General features: G+C 37.0%; 3 protein-coding genes across 3 annotated transcripts; 2 read left to right on the forward strand and 1 right to left on the reverse strand.

Annotated features, from left to right (window-relative positions):
• Positions 1-1,587: 1,587 nt before the first annotated feature.
• LOC139882953 (molybdopterin biosynthesis protein CNX1-like) lies at positions 1,588-6,772 on the reverse strand. The gene is made up of 13 exons (XM_071867200.1): positions 6,620-6,772; positions 6,254-6,380; positions 5,590-5,720; positions 5,367-5,468; positions 5,174-5,257; positions 4,792-5,019; positions 4,330-4,505; positions 4,132-4,236; positions 3,584-3,892; positions 2,640-2,797; positions 2,417-2,523; positions 2,132-2,188; positions 1,588-1,806 (listed from the first exon to the last, which is right to left on the reverse strand). Exons 1-13 carry the CDS (start codon positions 6,770-6,772, stop codon positions 1,588-1,590), a joined length of 1,956 nt encoding a protein of 651 aa, XP_071723301.1.
• Positions 6,773-10,185: 3,413 nt separating this feature from the next.
• LOC139882943 (SNF2 domain-containing protein CLASSY 1-like) lies at positions 10,186-14,891 on the forward strand. Its single transcript, XM_071867190.1, is given in 7 exon segments — positions 10,186-10,237; positions 10,547-10,794; positions 10,893-12,395; positions 12,487-12,630; positions 12,766-13,009; positions 13,012-14,688; positions 14,806-14,891. Coding segments are annotated over 7 exon segments (3,954 nt in total).
• Positions 14,892-16,237: 1,346 nt separating this feature from the next.
• Positions 16,238-18,150, forward strand: LOC139882954 (SNAP25 homologous protein SNAP33-like). Its single transcript, XM_071867201.1, has 5 exons — positions 16,238-16,729; positions 17,305-17,398; positions 17,618-17,748; positions 17,874-17,971; positions 18,051-18,150. Exons 1-5 carry the CDS (start codon positions 16,238-16,240, stop codon positions 18,148-18,150), a joined length of 915 nt encoding a protein of 304 aa, XP_071723302.1.
• Positions 18,151-19,149: the final 999 nt, after the last annotated feature.

The raw sequence follows: 19,149 nt of genomic DNA on the forward strand, positions 1-19,149 counted from the left end.
GCTCTTTCACAAGAAGTTTGATTCAATATATATTTCATAAATGCCGAAACATACATACTGCCAATCTAGAAAAGGATATGAGCAAAGTTATGGCCACTTACACCAAAAGTATAATAACATAATGCATAGAAACACAAGAAAAAGGTGCACCCGAAGACCTGCCTGCCAAGAAAAGCATGCAAATCAAATAAAAGATTAAAGCTGATACATGCCATTAATCCATTGCAACAACAACATCCAAATTTTGTCAAAGAGCCAAATCTTAGGTGCATACCAAGGAGATTAACAATTTGCGCTAACTGAAAATACAAATCTAAACAACCACTTTAAAGTGAGAATAGTTGAAATGGAAGCTAATCACGACGATGTTCAGCTGTTTGAATCTAATTTGAAAAGAAATAATCAAATTAGAAACCACCCCAGACAAAGTCAGCCACAGAATCCGCAAAATCAGGTTGTGCAAAAGCAAATAACGAAATCAAACCGACAACAATGCATTAGAAGATTGAGTGAGCTAGGACTGACCTCAGATGTCTCAAATGGAGATCTGGGCTTTGAGCCTTGGTTGGGAGCGCAACAAAGAGCACATACTATCTCCACACATAAACAAATTGGATCAAAGGTAGCATGTGCTCCTGATTGTGATCCTTTGGTTTGTACGTCAAGTGAGAGAAAGATCCCAAGGAAGAGAGGTCTGTAAAAGAAAGACTAGAGTAATCCACGGGAATAGCCCAGTAGTGGTGTGCTCATTTGAGGTCACGATTTCGAGTCCGCACACTAATTTATAATTATTTAAAAAAAAAAAAAACTAGAGACAGAATGGAGATTGAAAGAGTCAAGTGAGCGGAATAAAAAAATCTACTGAAGTTCTGCTTATATAGTTAGGTTACAAAACATAATTCTGTTAAAAGATGAGGGGTATTTATGACTTTTCGTGTGAATTTTCATTACGGAGTAACATTTTTGTCTAATTTATTTCTCGGCTCAAAATCACTACAACTATTCTAAGCCGGTCTGGATCTCCAAAAGAAATTCTAAGCCGGTTCGAGACAATTTGAAAACGAAACTCGCACAAACTGGATTTTGGCCATATTTAACATAGACATGGCCTCAAAACCGAAATCGAACCAATCAATACGGTTCCAGTTTCAGAATCAAACAGGAACCGAAATTTTACTTTAAATAATTATAAAGAATCGAGCCGAAACCGTCTAAAACCAACCCATAAATTTACGATTTCAGGTCGATTCTCGATTCAAGTTCAGTTCCACAAATTTTAGAACCGTCGGTTCTGCCGGTTCTGAACCGGATCGAACTGATCTAACTTGACCTAACTGTTAATACGAAACGCCAAACCAAAAGACCAAATCAATGGCGTCGCATTGGATATAACTTGTGATATACTACGTAAGTTATAACTAGAAGTTTGCGTAAACCGTAAAAGGAAACAAGGTTTTGAAAGCATAATTTTCTGTATTTCGACAGTGATGTGATTGTAATTTATTCTGTATTTTGACAGTGATGTGATTATATAATACAGTACTCTTCTTCAATTTATCTTTGATTCCGAAAATCTCTCTCAATCTTTTAGTGGGAACAAGAACAACCACGTTCCGAGTCATCAACAGTGGCCAATTTATAACTTCTCTCCCACGTATCATCAGATGCTGCTTGTGCATGAGGTAAGTGACGTGGATGTTTCTCTCTCTTGTCTCCCTTTATCTGCTTCAATGCATGCTTAAGTGCCGGGAGTAAAGCCTCCATGCATTCAGCTACAGCATTTGGATTCCCAGGCATGTTGATGATCTGACCATGATAAAAGTTTCAAGATAAGTGACAATATTATTTAATTCACAAAATTGTCTTTTCATCAATTCAATCGGGGAAAAAAGATTAGCGAGCCTGATAATCTCGGTGGTAAGCTCTCATGTCTCCTCAAACCTATACCTCGCTAAATAAGCTCAACAAGTCTACAACTCGGGATAAAATGAAAATCTGGAACAAGCCTACAACTCCGTTAGAGCTCTTAATAAGCCTACAACTCGGTAAGAGCTCTTTAAAAAAACTAAAACTCGGCAAGTTTAGAACAATAATAAAGAACAACCCACATAACATTATATTCAGAACTTACTAATGTTGAACCTCTTATCCCTGCCGCTGCCCGTGATAGCATGGCAAACTGAGTAACCTGAGAAATTCAAATAAAAAAATTCAATGAGCTTTAACCTTCTGGCAGGCTTATGAAAGGTAGAAAGCAGGTGCATCAATTAATTGAAGAAGAATAAACAAACACAGCTTGCTGATTTGAAGAATGACTTGTGCTCTCATCAACCCATTGGAAAAAAGGTAAAAAAAACTTACGCCATTACATAAATACTAGCCAAGTGTGCAACTGATTGTATCAAATGGACATTACCTTTAAACTCTCTTGCATCATTACATAGAGAAGACCAGGTGTTTCTTTTTCAATCACCTCTTTGGTTGCTTCAGGAGTTACATCCCTTGGCGTGAAGCCAGTGCCACCTTCATCAAACAAATATGATATTAATATGCAAAGAACTCCGAATAAGAAACGCAAATGGGAATTTTTTCTCATTCGAGGAAATTAAGCAAAACTAAAACCAAGAATAGATACCTACCAAGGGTAAGGATGAGATCCACTTCATCAATATCACTCCACCTTTGCAGTACATCCTTAATTTTGCCCACATCATCTGGGACTACAGCTGTTGTAACCACTCTTGCCCCACCTAACTTTTCGGATGATGAATCCACAACCGAAATAGCTCTAGGACCGCTGCAAAATGAGTATACAGCGGTTATGGAACTCAAAGGCAGATGTGATACTTCTGGTAGTCAAGTTACATACATAGGTTGTACAGTGTGGGTTGGCTGTGCTTTTCCCATAATATCCACATGCATTTACTGATTACATAAGCTAACTCGGCATATCCACAAAAATTCAGCTCAGAAAAGCATAATAGGGGTGGAAAAAGCCAAAGTAGCCTAAGCTTATTGGACATGCTTCTCATAAAAAGCTTTAACTTTCATGAAAGAGTTCAAATAAAATTAAAAATGAGGCAAGTCTGAACTTAGGCTCAATATGGTGGCGTTTCTATGTATACACTCACCAGGACAAGGAACAAATTGGGGGAAAACTTAGGGAAGTATTAAAGGAAAGCAGACGAGGAAATACACCATCTACCGAAGGCTATCATGGAAAGTGGCTCCGCAATTTCTTAATCTTTGTTGCAAAGCTTTCAGTGTTCCATTGTCACACTTTGACAAGAGACAGTATGAGCCTTGCTATCATTTTGCCATCAACAAAGTGACCTTTTTGAAACAACGATCCAAAAAGGTGTATCAGGATGCATATTTTAAAATTGTCTTATCCTGTCGCCGATGAATACAGTGAGGTTTCTATGTATCGCGCACCAGGATAAGGAATGGAAAAGGGAATAGAGTAAGAAAAAAGAGGTTGTACGTTTTAGTAGGGCCGGCTTCGAAACCAACAACTTAAAATAAATAAATGAAAAAACACTTTGATGAAAGAAATTAGATAAATCATAAGGAAGCAAAGTACCTCCTATCAGGTCCAAGCCCTGATGAAACTGTATCACTGACTGTAAGAACAGCCACTTTCCAAGTAGAAACTGATGAGGCATCTACAGTCTTGTCTCGGAGTCTATCTTCAGGCATAGCAGAAGGAGGGGCAAGCGGTACATCTTCCTTTTGAATATCACTAGTGGTTAGATCTGAAATTATGATCGCCGGCACAGCAGTTCCAGCAGCAATTACACTGCCAGTGGCTGGCAACTCCAACAATGCATTAGCTGATTTCATACTTAAAAGCCTACTGCTCATTTGATGACCAGTACTCTCAGCAACGAACCTGAATTTCATTGGAAATACAATATTTAATATATGAATGAAATTAAGAGGTGATTAAATTCAACTATGTATACATAAAAAATATTGAGATTAATACAAATACAGAAGTGAGATATTTATATCCCAACCATAAAGGGGGGTCACGTATAAACGAAACCCTAAATATTGAGATTAATACAAATACAGAAGTGAGATATTTATATCCCAACCATAAAGGGGGGTCACGTATAAACGAATTACCCAGGACCGCCAGATCCATCATTGACATGCCATCTAATAATAGCACGATGATATTCAGGACGCCCTTTATCTGTCTTTAGGGCTTGCTTAAGACGAGCCTGCACTCTACAAACAAAAAAAAGCAAATAAAGAAGTTCATAAGATAAGATGATACATGGATGGACACTGTTGAAACAAGCAAACAAAAGATTCAAGGACCTCAAAAGCTGAGGGTTTGACCACCCAGAAAGATTGCGTACGGCAGGTACCACAAAGAGATGGAAACAAACTAGGCAGCTCACTGGATTCCCAGGTAAACCGAATGCCAGAATCTTTTTTCCTGGTTTTACAACGATCTCCGCAAAAGTCAATGGTTTTCCAGGTTTCATTCGAACCTACAAACACATAGCAAAGTCAAGCAAATATTCACGTGAATGCCATAAAAAAGGACAAAATAATCTAATGACTGAAGGGTCAAGACATGGAATTCAGAAGTACGTGAAAGAGGCAAAAGGTAAGATGCTTTGGCTGTCTGCCTACAAGACAAAATTTGCTTAAAGCTGAACCAAAACAAATTAAAGTTTTTTCTGCAAAATTATTGCAGAACAGATTTCATGTGAGAATGGCTTATTGTATCCAGCCTTTTACTCTCCAGTATGAGTTAAAATAGCATCGGCTCACCTTGTTGAAATGTATTTTTCCTCTCTTTTCAAGCAATGGCTTGACAAAATCTTTGTCTCCCATGGACACCCCGCCAGACGTTAGAAGAATATCAATTCCAGATGAAAAGGAATCATCCAAGGTCTTCGCAAGCACTTCCTCATTATCTCCAGCAATGCCAAGGTCAACAATGTTGCACTGCTGTTGTATTGCTGCTGACAGTAACATAGCGCGGTTCGAATCCCTAATCTGCACAAGAACTGACCATGGCTTACCTTTAAACTCTACAAACAATGTAAGACATACAAGGAAACCTCACCTAAGTTGTTCCCTTGCAAATTATTGAGTACTAGAAAGTGTATTTATTAACATCAAAAGTTACTCTGACAAAAAAATATGATACCTGGCCACGACCTAGACAACCAGTTGTTGGCTCAACAAGTTCATCTCCTGTAGAAAGCACTCCAATAGTTGGTGTGGGATATACCTGCAAGATATGTTATTCTGTTTATGATTCATTTCATTTATTGAGTACAAAGATATAGTACCACCGTCACTTAGATTCTAATTCATTTATTAACGGAACTTCAACATACCTTGACCATCATGACACCCATAGTTGCAAGTAGGCCAATTTCTGAAGCTCCTATTTTTTCTCCAGATTTTAATACCATGGCACCCTTCTCAATGTCACATCCCTGGAAAATATAATTTTACATATTGAAGAGGCAGAGGGCATTCTAAATATTTTAACTCCAATAAAGCAGTTACTGGTGATTATCAGAAGGAAAGAACAAACTACACAGAAATAACTAATACCACTGGACGAATATCAGTGCCTCTGCTTGTTTGAACCAATATCTGAACTCGCTTCTGCTCTTTGCAATCAAATTTTACTGGTTCAGTATCCTCGACTTGAACAACTGCATCAGCGCCATCAGGTATTGGTCCTGCACGAAAAAAGGAATAAAACTTGAGAAAAACAGCTCAAGCAACTATAAATATAAAATAATGTTGAAATACTAAGTAACTTTCTCTTCCATTTGGAAAAATTAAGCTCATACAACAGTCAAAAACAAAAGCCAAGGATTCCAAAATTTCAAACTACACAGTAGTCCTTAGTCAACCTCAACCAATGTTGTTCCAGCATCCATCATTTCATATTCCAAATCATAACAGTATCTCATTGACAATCACATAATTTAAGGAATTCAAAATATCAACAAAAGTCGAGCTCGTGTTCAGACGCTCTTGAAATCTAAATCCAACTTCCCGTCACTATTTCATAGCAAAACAACTGTTAAATTAACTTAACATGCCCACCACAAGTGCAGCCTTTTTGGTCAACACCTCTGTTTGTATGAATCGTAACTAAACTACAAGCCGCTGAGGTCAAGCTCCAATAATAAACTTGAAACACTGAGGAAGCACATAGTTTATTTTGCAAGTAATGGATCTAGAATAAGAATGATAGAAGGCCAACCTCCAGTCGTGACATATGCAACATTTCCAGGAGTAACTGTCACTCCAACTGCATCATTTCCAGCTCTAGATTCAGCGATCACTGGATATTCACCAGGCCCATCGGAAGCAATTACAGCATAACCATCCTGCCCCCAGAAAAAAAAATGTAAATATCACAAATACAAACAAAACACAAGAATCCAATTACAGCTCTCAAATAAAATTCAGAAAACATGAAGCTAGCTGCCCACAACGAATTGAAAAAGAGCTCATTTTGCGTTTGAACTTAAAAATTAAGTAAGACCCAATTGTTTAATCAATATCTAAACCCTAACAATCACCAAAACAGAAATCATCATAGAAGCATTCAAGCATATGAACTTACCTTAATTGAAGCTGGATAAGGAGGCAAAGGGTCGGGTGCAAAGATGTCTTGGGCCAGGATTTTGCCGAGAGCATGGTGAAGAGCCACCGTGACAGGCGGCAGCCGTTGAGAGACGCTGAGTACTGCTCGGAGAGCTTCTTCGGAGGATATCATCGTCGCTTTTGGTTGGACTATTACCACTGGGGGACACCGCTTTGCTCTCGAGCTTGGCTGATTTATCAACAAACAGATTCTCACCAAATATTTCATCTTTTTGCCCCTTAATGAAGAAATATGTATATTTTGATCCCTTATTTTTTATGAAAAGTTTTTCTAAGCTCCGCATCTTCATTTTCACACTATTAATAATTCAATATTAATCTAAAAAAAAATTATATCCAAAACATATTCATCTTGAATTAAGTTTGTGGTTTTCTTATAAAAAATCCATAACTTGACTCGGAATTAAGGCGTTTCCTCTTTCGACTTCTTAAATTCGATTTATAGAGAGAATTTTAAGTGGATATATTAATATTATGCATTATAAAAAAGTATAAATAAAATCATGAAAAATAAATAAATTTTTTAATGAAGTCAAAATGAGAATCTAAGAAACTTGTCATTCATATATTTAACATGTTATAAACAATTACAAATAATTGATGATTCACTTCTCGAGAGAGAAAAAACCATGACCTTTTTTAATTCGAAAGGACCGGCTTTTAAACAATGTAGTAGGCCACTGGACCATGGACCCCCTCGAATATTCTTCTTTTCAGTCATGGTCCCTCAAATCTTTACTTTCTGATTCATGGTCCCTCGAATCTTGTAAGATATCCAGTAGCATCCTGAAATTCTCAAGGACGATTGCTTGGAGATGTGGTATCATGATCAACTGTTGATTTATGAAGAGGCTTATTAAGATTTGTCGTGCTACTCGTTTCTATTTTTCTCTGCATTAATTGTATTGTAGTATTGTTTTGCTCTGGTGTGTTAGGTACGTTTGTCCAATTAATATGGTTTTAATTGTGTCGCAGACTACTCTCAAATGGAAAAATAAGATTGTGTTGCAGACTGCTTCAGTGCTTCCTCCAGCTCTCAAACTAGACCTAGCCACGGTCCGATTCGGTCCAATTTCGATTCTTAAATTTATAGAATCGATTCTAATAATTTTATTGAAATGGATCTGAATGAAACAGTGGAAATTTCTATTCCAATTCGATTTGACTTTGACCCAGTTCTAGCCTACACTTTTTAGAAAGAGGCTATGAGTTGGTAAATGGGCTTGTAAAAGTTGGGCCCATGGATTGTAACTTCTAATAGATGATCCCATTACCAGGCCCATCAGAACCTTCTAAAGATGTCATTGGAAATGGAAACCAATAACACTGATTTCTAACTTAAAGGAAAAAAGAAAAAGAAAGAAAAACAGAACACTGATTACTCACACTACACGTCATAAAGTGATTCATTCTGAGTACTTTAACCTACATCTACACGTGTGAAACGTACGGGCATAGATTGAGAGTTCATCCCCACGTGAATTTAACAGGTCAAAATAAATTTTCATTTATACCACCGCTCCAATCCAATTTACCACTTAATACTATCTCGTCTTTATATAGTTTTCGTTTTCGGAGTTATTAGATATATCAATATTAATAATCATCGCATTTACTTTTTATTTTTATTTTTTTTAAATTCGTTTATCTTTTATTTTAGATTGCCATATCACTCATATTTTAATTAATTCAATCGATATGTATCATTCTCTCTTGATTAATGATAAAATTGATAATTTATACAGAAAATTTTACTGAAAATTCAAAACGAGGATTATTTTTAAACAAAAGTTTTCACTAAAAAACGATATGTGTTCGTATACGGAGATAATACTACATAAACAATATTTTTTTCGTTTTTCAAATGTAATAGTACTAGTAGAAATCGAACCTAAGTACCTAACTAAATGGAAAATTTAAGAAAGACTCTAAATATAGAAAATAATTACCACAGGTCCACACTCACTTCATAGCATAACATAACGTCTCCCGAAACCAACGGCCATGATCAATCAAGGATCAATCAAGGGCGAAGATTAAACTATTCCATCATCAAACAAGGGGGCCAAAAGGCAAAATGAAAGAAAAAAGGACCAAATTGCACTAAAATGAATAGTGTGTGCACGAACAGTGCAAACATGCACTGAAGAGAGTAATGTCAGTCATTGTTTTTCTCATAAAGAGTCCAGTTTTCCATATGCGAACAACGATAAAAAAGAAAAGAAAAAAGCTCTTCCCTCAAAGTCCCCTTTTTTAAAAATCTGACAGACAGCCATGAGAGCTTCTCTGACTACTGATCAGCCAAAATTTCAGTGACCACTGTTTCTTCTCAGGTAAATCAAATTTCCCTTTTTTTCATTTTCTGCTAAAACATCTAGTCACCATTCGAGGATTCTCTGTTTTTTCTGGGTTGTTGTTGGATTAATGAATGAATGATGATGCTATAAGTCAGTTTCTGAAAGTGTTTTTTTTTTTTTGGGTTTTTTTATGTTCCCTTTTAATGGTTATACTTATCTGTGAGCTTAAAATTGGGTAAAGAAAAAAAAGAACAAAGCTTTGTTAATAATGGGTTGATGATGCTTCATTTTTTGGAGAGAGACATGACTTTTATTGCCATTTCCAGTATTTTTTCTTTCATGTTTTATGATTTGACTCACTAGTGGTGGACTGGTGGTTGCAAACTTGCAATAAAGCTGCTTTCTTTTTTGGGTCAGGTTCTCTTTCTCTATCATTCATGGATGATTTGGTTAAATTTTATTTATTTTCCCACAAAGACTGAATATTTGCTAAATGAATTAACTAGTAGGAATGGAATAAAAATTATTTCGGATTTCTTAAATCAGTTTGAATATAAATGTCAGGAATCTTAAATGTCCTGTAACAGCTTCATAGGCCAGAGAAGTAAACAGTTGAATGATTTATCTTGTTGCAGATGAATTCTATTATTGTTTGTGAATGTGTATGTGCTAGTTTGTATCTTCTTGTTTTCTGCTGCAAATTATCTGTTCAATTTAGTTAGTGAGATTGAATTATGAGCGTCCCAGAGTTGGTAGATGACACATGCAAAGCAGGGAATAAATCCATTGTAGTTTTATTTGATGACGTTTAGCAGTATATTTCCGAGGTATAATAATGAATGAATTATTCGGCAACGGATTCGATTGTCGTCTAGTTAGTCGGTAACGGATTCGATTGTTGTCAAGTCATGAAACTTTTGAGTGAATCTTTAGACGTATACATACCGTTTTTGATATATCCAGAACAAATGAGCAAAGAATCTACTTAGTAGGTAACGGATTCGATTGTCGTCTAGTTAGTCGGTAACGGATTCGTTGTCGTCAAGTCAACAAACTGTTGAGTGAATCTTTAGACACATACATGCATATTGTTTTTGATATATACAGAACAAAATGAAGGATTTGTTTGCGTTAGCTTCACGTCTACTCAATGTAGCTGGATATGCATGTTGCAGGTGTATGAATCGGAAAGCGTCTTTGGAGATTTTGAAGATACAGTTGATCAACAATGGGGAGAAAGCGGCATTTATATGAGTCCAAGCATCCATTTGATGCATATCGTAAGCCTTCCTTCATTTTAGCATATAGTGTTTCTCCTTTTGACACGTTGCCAGTCGGACGCCTCTTGGTCATATGTCAGTTATCTTGATTTTGGAGGAGTTAATTTGTCCAGCATGCATATTAATATGATTTGATTTGGCAAGAAATAGGAATAGATATAAATTTGAGTAATGGGTAATGTACCATACATATGATGATCTTTTTGGTAATTTCTCAACTTTTGGGTGGAAGAGAATTGTGATAAATGAATAAATCATGCTTACAATGAAGGAACAATATTAATTTGTCTCTTATTTGTTGCTCGACAGCTTTCGAGTTATTTTTATCTGGATCATGGAAACTTGTGGAGCGTATAAGAGTAAACGAAGGAAGCATGACTATGCATCTTGTTGATGAAAGATATATGACTGACGAAAAAGGTCCTACCTTCTCTAACCTTCGTCTAAGGTCAAGGCAGGCAACTTTAACTGACTGTACCTGCTTTTTGAGGCCTAGTATCGACGTATGTGTTCTTTCTTCGAAAACTGAAACCTCAGACAATAGAATTCCAGAACCTGTGAGTTGCCATTTTTTTTCTTTTGGTTTCATTAGTTAATGTACTCAAACTCACATTTTATTTAAATTTCCAAATTCTCATTTATTTTTTTGATGTAGGTGTGGATGGATGCTAAAATAATCTCTATCGAGAGGAAACCACATGCGACTGAATGTGCCTGCACTTTTTATGTTAAGTTTTATGCAAACCAAGATCCTTATGGTTTGGAGAAAAGGAAGCTAAAGGAAGAGACTAAAGCCATAAGACTTGAGGAAATTTTCATCCTCCAAAAGCTTGAGAAGCATCCTACTGAAGACCAACATTACAGATGGATTTTCGCCGAGGACTGTGTTTCGGTGCAAAAGACTAAACTTCTCCTGGGGAAGTTCTTTTCAGATCTTTCGTGGTTACTTGTTACGACGTTTTTGAACAGGATTGCATTTGACGTGAGAGCGGTTGAAAATAAGATCGTCTATCATGTTCTAGGTGGTGATATTGACGAAGACGAAAAATCCCCTTATGCTATAAACTTCAAAATCGACGACAATGGTGTTACAACATCCACCCTGGAGAAATTCGTGGAGGCTGATATTAGTTGTGCCGCCTCCTCTTTGGCTTCTCACATGGACGAGCCGCCTTTGGCTGACATCGTTGACTTACGGCGCTCGAAACGCCGGAATACACAACCTGAACGTTTTGTCGGCTCTGGTGGTTTCCAAATGGACCTTAACGGCACTCGAATAGGAGGATTTTGCAAACCAAAATACTATGAAGAAGATGAAGATGAAGATGAAGACGATGAAGAAGAAGAAGATGGAGATGAAGAAATGTCCTTACCTTTATCAAGCTTCTTTAACAGAAATAGTTCCCAAGAAAGGCATCACCTTGAGAGCGAGAACGATATTTCTGAGACTGGAAAAAATTCGCATGAGTCTAAGAGCAAGCTCTCCCTTGCTGAGACTAAAAGAGATTCGGATGAGTCTAAGAGCAAGAAACACTGGGGGAGTAAGAGAAAGAAAGGACGTCCAAGAAAGCAGCATAAAGGCGACCTTTCAATTGTTTCTATGCCTGCTGCTGCAGAATCTGATCCTATACCTCTCGAGAATTTCCATTTTCCTGCCAATAATAGCTCGAGAAATTATTCACAGGAGATACATCAATATTGCTCCAAGTCTAAACCTTCTAAACAAAGCCATGCTGCAAAAAGGAGTAAATTTCCTGAGTTCGAAGATTGTGACTTCAGGAGTGGGAGGGGGCGAAAATCGACTGGTGGCGGAAGAGTCCAGAGTAATAGATTCCGTACGACGTCTTCTAGAAGGAATAGAAAGGGGAGGGGTTTAGAAGATTTGATGAGTTACAGGAAAACAACCTTAAGTGCAGGGGCTTACAGCAAACTGATAAATTCTTACATGAAAGACATTGATAATACGAGGACGAAAGAAGAGCCTCATATTGTTGACCAATGGAACGATTTCAAGGCAGGGAAATTTACAGTGCCGATGGATGACGATGACATGGATAAGTCATCAGTTGAGGATGATGGAGAAATGTCAGAAACTGAAATGTTATGGAAAGAAATGGAAATGGCTTTGCTTTCTTCTTATCTTCTTGACGATGATGAGGTATATACATGATAATCATACTTCCGGGATCATATTGTATTATTTAATACTTCTTCAATCTGTTGGTTTGTTGATTTCTTTTGATTTTCAGGGTGAAAAAGATACAAAGTCCACTGAAGTGCCAAAATTCGGTCTAGACTGTGAACACGACTTTGTACTTAAAGAAGAAATCGGGATGTTGTGTCGCTTATGTGGCTTTGTTGGCACTGAAATAAGATATGTTTCAGCACCCTTCGTAAGTGAAATCTTTATTTATGATACTTAATTATTTCGAAATGTATTTTTTTTCCACTGATAAAAAAAGATCAAGGGTCTTAGTACATTATATACTAGATTAAACTTGTATGCTGATATCTTATTTTTTATTTAGGCACAACGTAGAAGCTATAATGCAGAAAAAAAGATGTCAGAAGAAGACGATGACAGTAAGCCAGATGAAGTTCACGAGGAATTTAATGTAGAAATTCCCAAATGTGAAACCCCGCCATCTGAAGAAAATGGTTCGCCTTTGTCAGAAGGACAAGACAACGTGTGGGCTTTAATTCCCGATCTGAGGCCGCAATTACATTTCCACCAGAAGAAAGCTTTTGAATTCCTATGGCGTAATGTGGCCGGTCTTTAGAACCAGCACTTATGGAAGAAGCATCAAAGGACACTGGCGGTTGCTGTATTTCACACGCACCGGGAGCTGGGAAAACTTTCCTTATGATTGCTTTCCTCACAAGCTACTTGAAATTGTTCCCTGGAAAGCGGCCTTTAGTCCTTGCTCCCAAGACAACATTGTATACCTGGTACAAGGAATTCATCAAATGGAAGATTCCGATCCCTGTTCATCTGATTCATGGCCGAAGAACGTACAAAGTGTTCAAGAACAACTCCATTAAGTTTAAAGGAGTTCTGAGACCTAGTCAAGATGTAATGCACGTCATTGATTGTCTTGAGAAGTTTCAAAAGTGGCATTCTCAGCCTAGTGTTCTTGTCATGGGTTATACTTCATTCCAAACGTTAATGCGAGAAGATTCCAAGTTCTCTCATCGAAAATATATGGCTAAAGTGCTTCGAGAAAGCCCTGGCATCTTGATTCTGGATGAAGGCCACAATCCGAGAAGTACGAAATCGAGATTGAGAAAGGCTCTGATGAAAGTCGAAACCGATTTGAGAGTAATGCTTTCAGGAACATTGTTTCAGAACAACTTCTGTGAGTATTTTAACACCCTTTGCTTGTCGAGACCCAAATTCATCTTCGAAGTTCTCAAGGAATTAGACCCGAAATTCAAGACAAAGAAGGAAGAAAAAGCCCGCCATTTGTTAGAGTCACGCGCTAGGAAGCTGTTTCTGGATACAATTGCTAAGAAAATAGATGCAAATGAAAACGACGATCGAATCGAGGGACTTAACATGTTACGAAATCTGACGAGCGGATTCATCGATATGTACGAAACTGGACACGCCGACGTCCTTCCAGGATTACAGATCTACACATTGTTTATGAATCCAACAGAAATCCAACAAGAGATATTGGTGAAGCTTCATACAATCATGGCTACTTATCATGGATATCCATTGGAGCTGGAACTTCTGATAACACTCGCATCAATCCATCCTTCATTGATAAAAACTTCGAACTGTGTCGGTAAATTCTTCAATCCAGAGGAATTGGCGGAGCTGGATAAGTACAAGTACGACTTCAAAAGAGGATCGAAAGTGATGTTCGTTCTTAATCTGATCCATCGTGTCGTAAAGAATGAGAAAGTTTTGATCTTCTGCCATAACATTGCACCGATCACGATGTTCGTCGAGTTGTTAGAGAATGTATTCCACTGGCAGAAAGGAGTGGAGATCCTTACGCTCACCGGAGATATGGAATTATTCGAACGGGGACGGATAATGGATAAGTTCGAGGAACCTAAAGGAGCTTCAAGGATTCTGTTTGCATCGATCACGGCATGCGCTGAAGGAATAAGTCTGACGGCAGCGTCTAGGGTGATTTTACTGGATTCGGAATGGAATCCGTCGAAGACGAAGCAAGCGATCGCACGAGCTTTTCGACCAGGACAACAAAAGGTTGTATACGTTTATCAGCTTTTGGCTCGAGGCACGCTCGAAGAAGGCAAGTATAATCGGACAACATGGAAGGAATGGGTGTCGAGCATGATATTTAGCGAGGACTTTGTGGAAGATCCTTCATGTTGGCAAGCTCAGAAGATTGAAGATAATACATTGAGAGAGATGGTTGCAGAAGACAGAGTCAAGTCTTTCCATATGATTATGAAAAATGAAAAGGCTTCCATGGGTAATAATTAATTAATCACAAGTCAGGTAACAACCACTAACCTTTTCCATTAAACTTCCTTTTTCATCAACAACTACAACAAGCTAATCCTCTTTCCCATACCTTTATGCAATGCAGAGCAGCTTGGAAAGCAAAAAAGCGAGTATCTTCCCAAAGTTCCAACTTTTAGTTGTATCGGATATCCTCAAAGCCGACAGCCGTGAGATTAATCTCTCGTTCTAACTCTCGTTATGTTTTATAATAAAAGTATTGTGTCCGTCTATTTGAGTTTATTTTGATTATTGGACCGTGGATTGTCATCTAAATTTCGACTTTTCTTTCCTTGAGATCCTAAACAAATTCAGTTAAAAGGTGGTAATAAATTAAAATTGTGGGTATGATATTTTAAATTGAGAAAATTAGAACATCAACTGGAAAGGGTAGAGGAGAGGTTAGTCTAATTTTACATTAATAATCAGGTAAGCATGTCCTAATCCAAGTGTTGCAACTTGCATAATAATTAGTATCATATTGCAAAAGGTGAAGTTAAACTTCTTTGACAAATATATTCATATTCATGCGGAAAAAAAAATTAATTGGGGATTACAAACACGCCAACACGGTTTGACCCATTAAAAGAAAACCTTAATTTAACATCTTTTTCAAATGCGATAACTAATTGATTTTGCTTTCCAAAGGAAAAAAAAAAAAAAAAAACTGAAAATTCTCCAATTTTGGTCAGTTTCAGAATTTAAATTCGAGATTTTTGAATAATAAATTGCTAAACATTTTTTTGTATGGTCATAAATTGCTAAGCATTGACATGTTATTTCTTTTACAGAAAAATAACATAGAATACATGGTCATAATTCAAAAAAAAAAAAAAAAAAGATGAATATATAGTCACGGTCTGGTTCGGAACAGAATCGAACTGATAAACGCGGTTTTGGAACCCATAATTTTGACCGGTCCTTTTCGGTTATTAATTTTTTTTAAAAAAATTATATGAAATTGAAGCGAAGTTAGAACTATAAATTCGATTCTATAAATTTATAGTTTCAATTCGATTCCATAAATTTAATAACGAATCGTGAATTTTGAACCAGAACCTGACCGTGGCCATGCGATTGAGTGTATACATACAATAACTTACCACTAACTAAGGTTAATTAATTAATTTAAGCAAAATTCAAAAATAGCTTTAAGTAAACCAAACCAATTCCAAATGAGGGAAATTGCGTTTGCAGGCCGTTCTTTTATTCTTCCATTGGCACATTCTTACCAGTTTCTTCCTTGAAGACTAGTCTTGAAGTTGACGAGTTAATATCCCATCCTCCTTTCTCCTTAGTCCTATCCTCTCTCTGACAAATACATTTACACATCTCTCTCGGTTTCCAATCGAACAGACTTCTTGTTGGACGAAATCCACTACTTTCCCATTTTCAGGTATTATTTGAATTTATGATTCCAACTTTAACTTGTGTTTATCAAATTCTTCTTTGGATTTAATTCGATCCATTTCTTAGGTTTTGTTGGTTTGACTGAAATTTGTAATTGTTTCATTTGAAGAATGTTCAATTCGAAGAGATCTCCATTGAAGGTTACTAAGCATAACTCAGTTGATCCTGGATATACTGCTTCTTCTCACAGCAATCCTTTCGATTCTGATGATGAGATAGACAATAAGAAAACCACCCTCAACCCTTCGAGAAGGACTTCTTCGGAACCTCAGTTAACAAATTTGAGTACCAATCCGTTTGATGATGGCGACGTTAATGGGATGAAGGGAACTTCTTCGTATTCTCGCTCTTCAGCTGCGAGAAACAATTATAAGAATGATTTCCGTGACTCGGGAGGAATAGAGAACCAATCTGTACAAGAACTGGAGGACTATGCTGTTTACAAGTCTGAAGAGACAACAAAAACAACAAAGGCCTGTTTGAAAATTGCATTGGACATGAGGGAGGATGCCGCCAATACTTTGGTCAAGCTGCATGAGCAAGGTGAACAAATCACCAGGACTCACCATGTTGCTGCTGACATCGATCACGATCTTAGTCGGGTATTTTCCTTTTTTGGAAATCTCAGTCATCTAGTGTTTTGAAGTCGGAAATGGTGGTGGATGCCTTTGACTGGACTCCGATTAGATTTTCTCATCTGTCGATAAAAATGTGTTGGTAGTGTTGTTTCTGCTGTTTTTACTTGGTACTGCTTAGATTGCTTCTGACATGAGACGCTTGTTTGAACTTGAAAAACCATGCCTTATCTTGAGAAGTTTGATATTTAGGAAACTTATTCTAACATGGAAGTCTATTTTTAATAGAAAATTTCTTCTCTTGGCCGAGTTAGTATTTGAGGTCTCTAACATGGATTCGTTGATAATGAAACTGATCCCTCATCATATGATTCCTGGATTTGCTGTTTTACATCATCATGTGAATGCATATACAAGACGTTTTTTTTTTCCTGCAACTGTGTATAAAGGTAAACTAATCCATGTTGCAAGTAATATTGCATAAGAATATGGATGGATGAGAATCAGATAACTGAAATTTGAAGACTGCAAATACGTTACAGTCCTGTCAGAGAATTCTTGCTCTTTTATGAACTCAAGGTATTATCTGCTGTTTATTCCAGGGGGAGAAACTTCTGGGAAGTCTCGGAGGCATTTTCTCTAAGAAGTGGAAGCCAAAAAAGACGCATCAAATTACAGGTCCACATGTGACAAGAGGTAATTTTCTTTTTTCTATTTCATTAGGCTATCTTGATTGAACTCTATTAGATTGTTTTCCAACTCGCATACGTCATAAATGCTTAAATGCAGTTTTTATGTGGGTGCTTAATTCTTGAATCATTTCATATCATGTTGCTTTAAACCTCATGTTGTTTTCTATGTGGATGCTCAAATCTTAAATCGATTATGCATCATTTGATTTGTTTGGCTCTACAGATTCTTCACCACAACGAAAAGCTGCCCATTTTGAGCAGAGAGAGAAGTTAGGTTTGAATTCTGTGCCGAAAGGACGGTCAAGCACTCGAACGCCACCACCTGAACCCACCAATGCATATCAGAAAGTTGAGGTAGTTTACATCTGTGATTCTATAATGAATACAAATGTGGTTTTTTTTCTTTCTTCGTGTTAAGTTTCTGCTTCTCAAAATGACTGGGTGAAATTCAGTTTTAACTTCTATGGATTTCATAATAGGTGGAAAACTGGAAGCAGGACGATGCACTGAGTGATGTAAGCGACATACTTGGGGAGTTGAAGGAAATGGCTATTGGCATGGGATCCGAAATTGATAGGTTGGTGCACACCTCTGTTTAAAAGTTTATATATTTTTGAAGTCAAATATTGATGTAACTGCTCGTACCTCTATTGCAGGCAGAATAAAGGGTTGGATCTTCTTGATGCTGATACTGAAGAGTTGAATTACCGTGTTAGGGGTGCAACACAGCGTGCTCGTCGCTTGCTCGGAAAGTAGAGTCGTAGTCACTTGGTTCCTAACCGTGGATGCCATTAATTTCAGTAGCTATTATACATCACGACATTTGTATCTTGTTTCAACTTTCATGAATTTACTTTTGGATACTGGAATGGAATTCTGTCTCATCTGTTTCTATGATGTACTTTCGTTATATTAATATAAGCACCAATGTAGTTCAAAAGAAGCGACACTTTAGTTTTGGAAGTACCTGAACCGTCAATGAAGAGATTAGAGAATAATTGACTTGTTTTTAACACTTGATAAACCCATATAAGATTTGTTTTGTACTCTTCCATCAGCATACATCTCTTCTTACTTCCAAAAAAAATACTGTTCGATCTCTCAAAATCCATCCAACAATCTTAACCATCGACATGTTTTAATTCTTCTGTTGAAAGACCACAAGACAATTTGCAACCACCAGAAACCTTTCATAACACAACTGCCCTAACTCATTCTCAAGTCAACATTATAGTGAGGCAAGGGACGAGAAATAGACATGTAAGCATACGAAATTGAAGTGACTAGCAAAGAATTGGAGGATAAGCAATCACGTCAAATGACGGACAAGAATAATGTTTCATTCAATCTTTTAAAACCCATAGCTATTAGAATTAACACCCAAATGAGGCACAAATGATGTAAATCCTGATTACAACAAAAGTACTAGCTGCATAATAGCTCTAACTGAGTTGTTTACTGTTACATAAATATTCTTCTCCACTGACATGCAGTGAAAACAATCTTGCTATCCTGCCTTAAAAGACGACCATCACCGTTTGTTGACCGCTCATCCGTGATTGGTGCCACTGAAAACAAAAGGAATTCTTTTGTAAGGAAATGTGTACAAATCAGATACATGGCATGACTAAATGTATATACTTCTAGGCTCTAGCCAATACAACTTAAATCTTCATCATAAATACATGAACCGAGTAATTAATCTGTAACAGCAAAACAAGAATTCTACAAATTCAATTACACCCAAATAACTAA

This window comes from Rutidosis leptorrhynchoides, unplaced genomic scaffold (assembly GCF_046630445.1).
Source record: "Rutidosis leptorrhynchoides isolate AG116_Rl617_1_P2 unplaced genomic scaffold, CSIRO_AGI_Rlap_v1 contig329, whole genome shotgun sequence".
Classification (NCBI taxonomy): domain Eukaryota; kingdom Viridiplantae; phylum Streptophyta; class Magnoliopsida; order Asterales; family Asteraceae; genus Rutidosis; species Rutidosis leptorrhynchoides.

Coding starts and splice junctions, on each gene's coding strand:
- LOC139882953 (XM_071867200.1), bottom strand. CDS start 6,772: ATGATATCCTCCGAAGAAGCTCTCCGAGCAGTACTCAGCGTCTCTCAA. Junction 5,469..5,589: donor GCACTGATATTCGTCCAGTG/GTATTAGTTATT, acceptor TATATTTTCCAG/GGATGTGACATTGAGAAGGG. Junction 1,807..2,131: donor GGATAAGAGGTTCAACATTA/GTAAGTTCTGAA, acceptor TATCATGGTCAG/ATCATCAACATGCCTGGGAA.
- LOC139882954 (XM_071867201.1), top strand. CDS start 16,238: ATGTTCAATTCGAAGAGATCTCCATTGAAGGTTACTAAGCATAACTCA. Junction 17,749..17,873: donor ATGCATATCAGAAAGTTGAG/GTAGTTTACATC, acceptor ATTTCATAATAG/GTGGAAAACTGGAAGCAGGA. Junction 17,972..18,050: donor ATGGGATCCGAAATTGATAG/GTTGGTGCACAC, acceptor CCTCTATTGCAG/GCAGAATAAAGGGTTGGATC.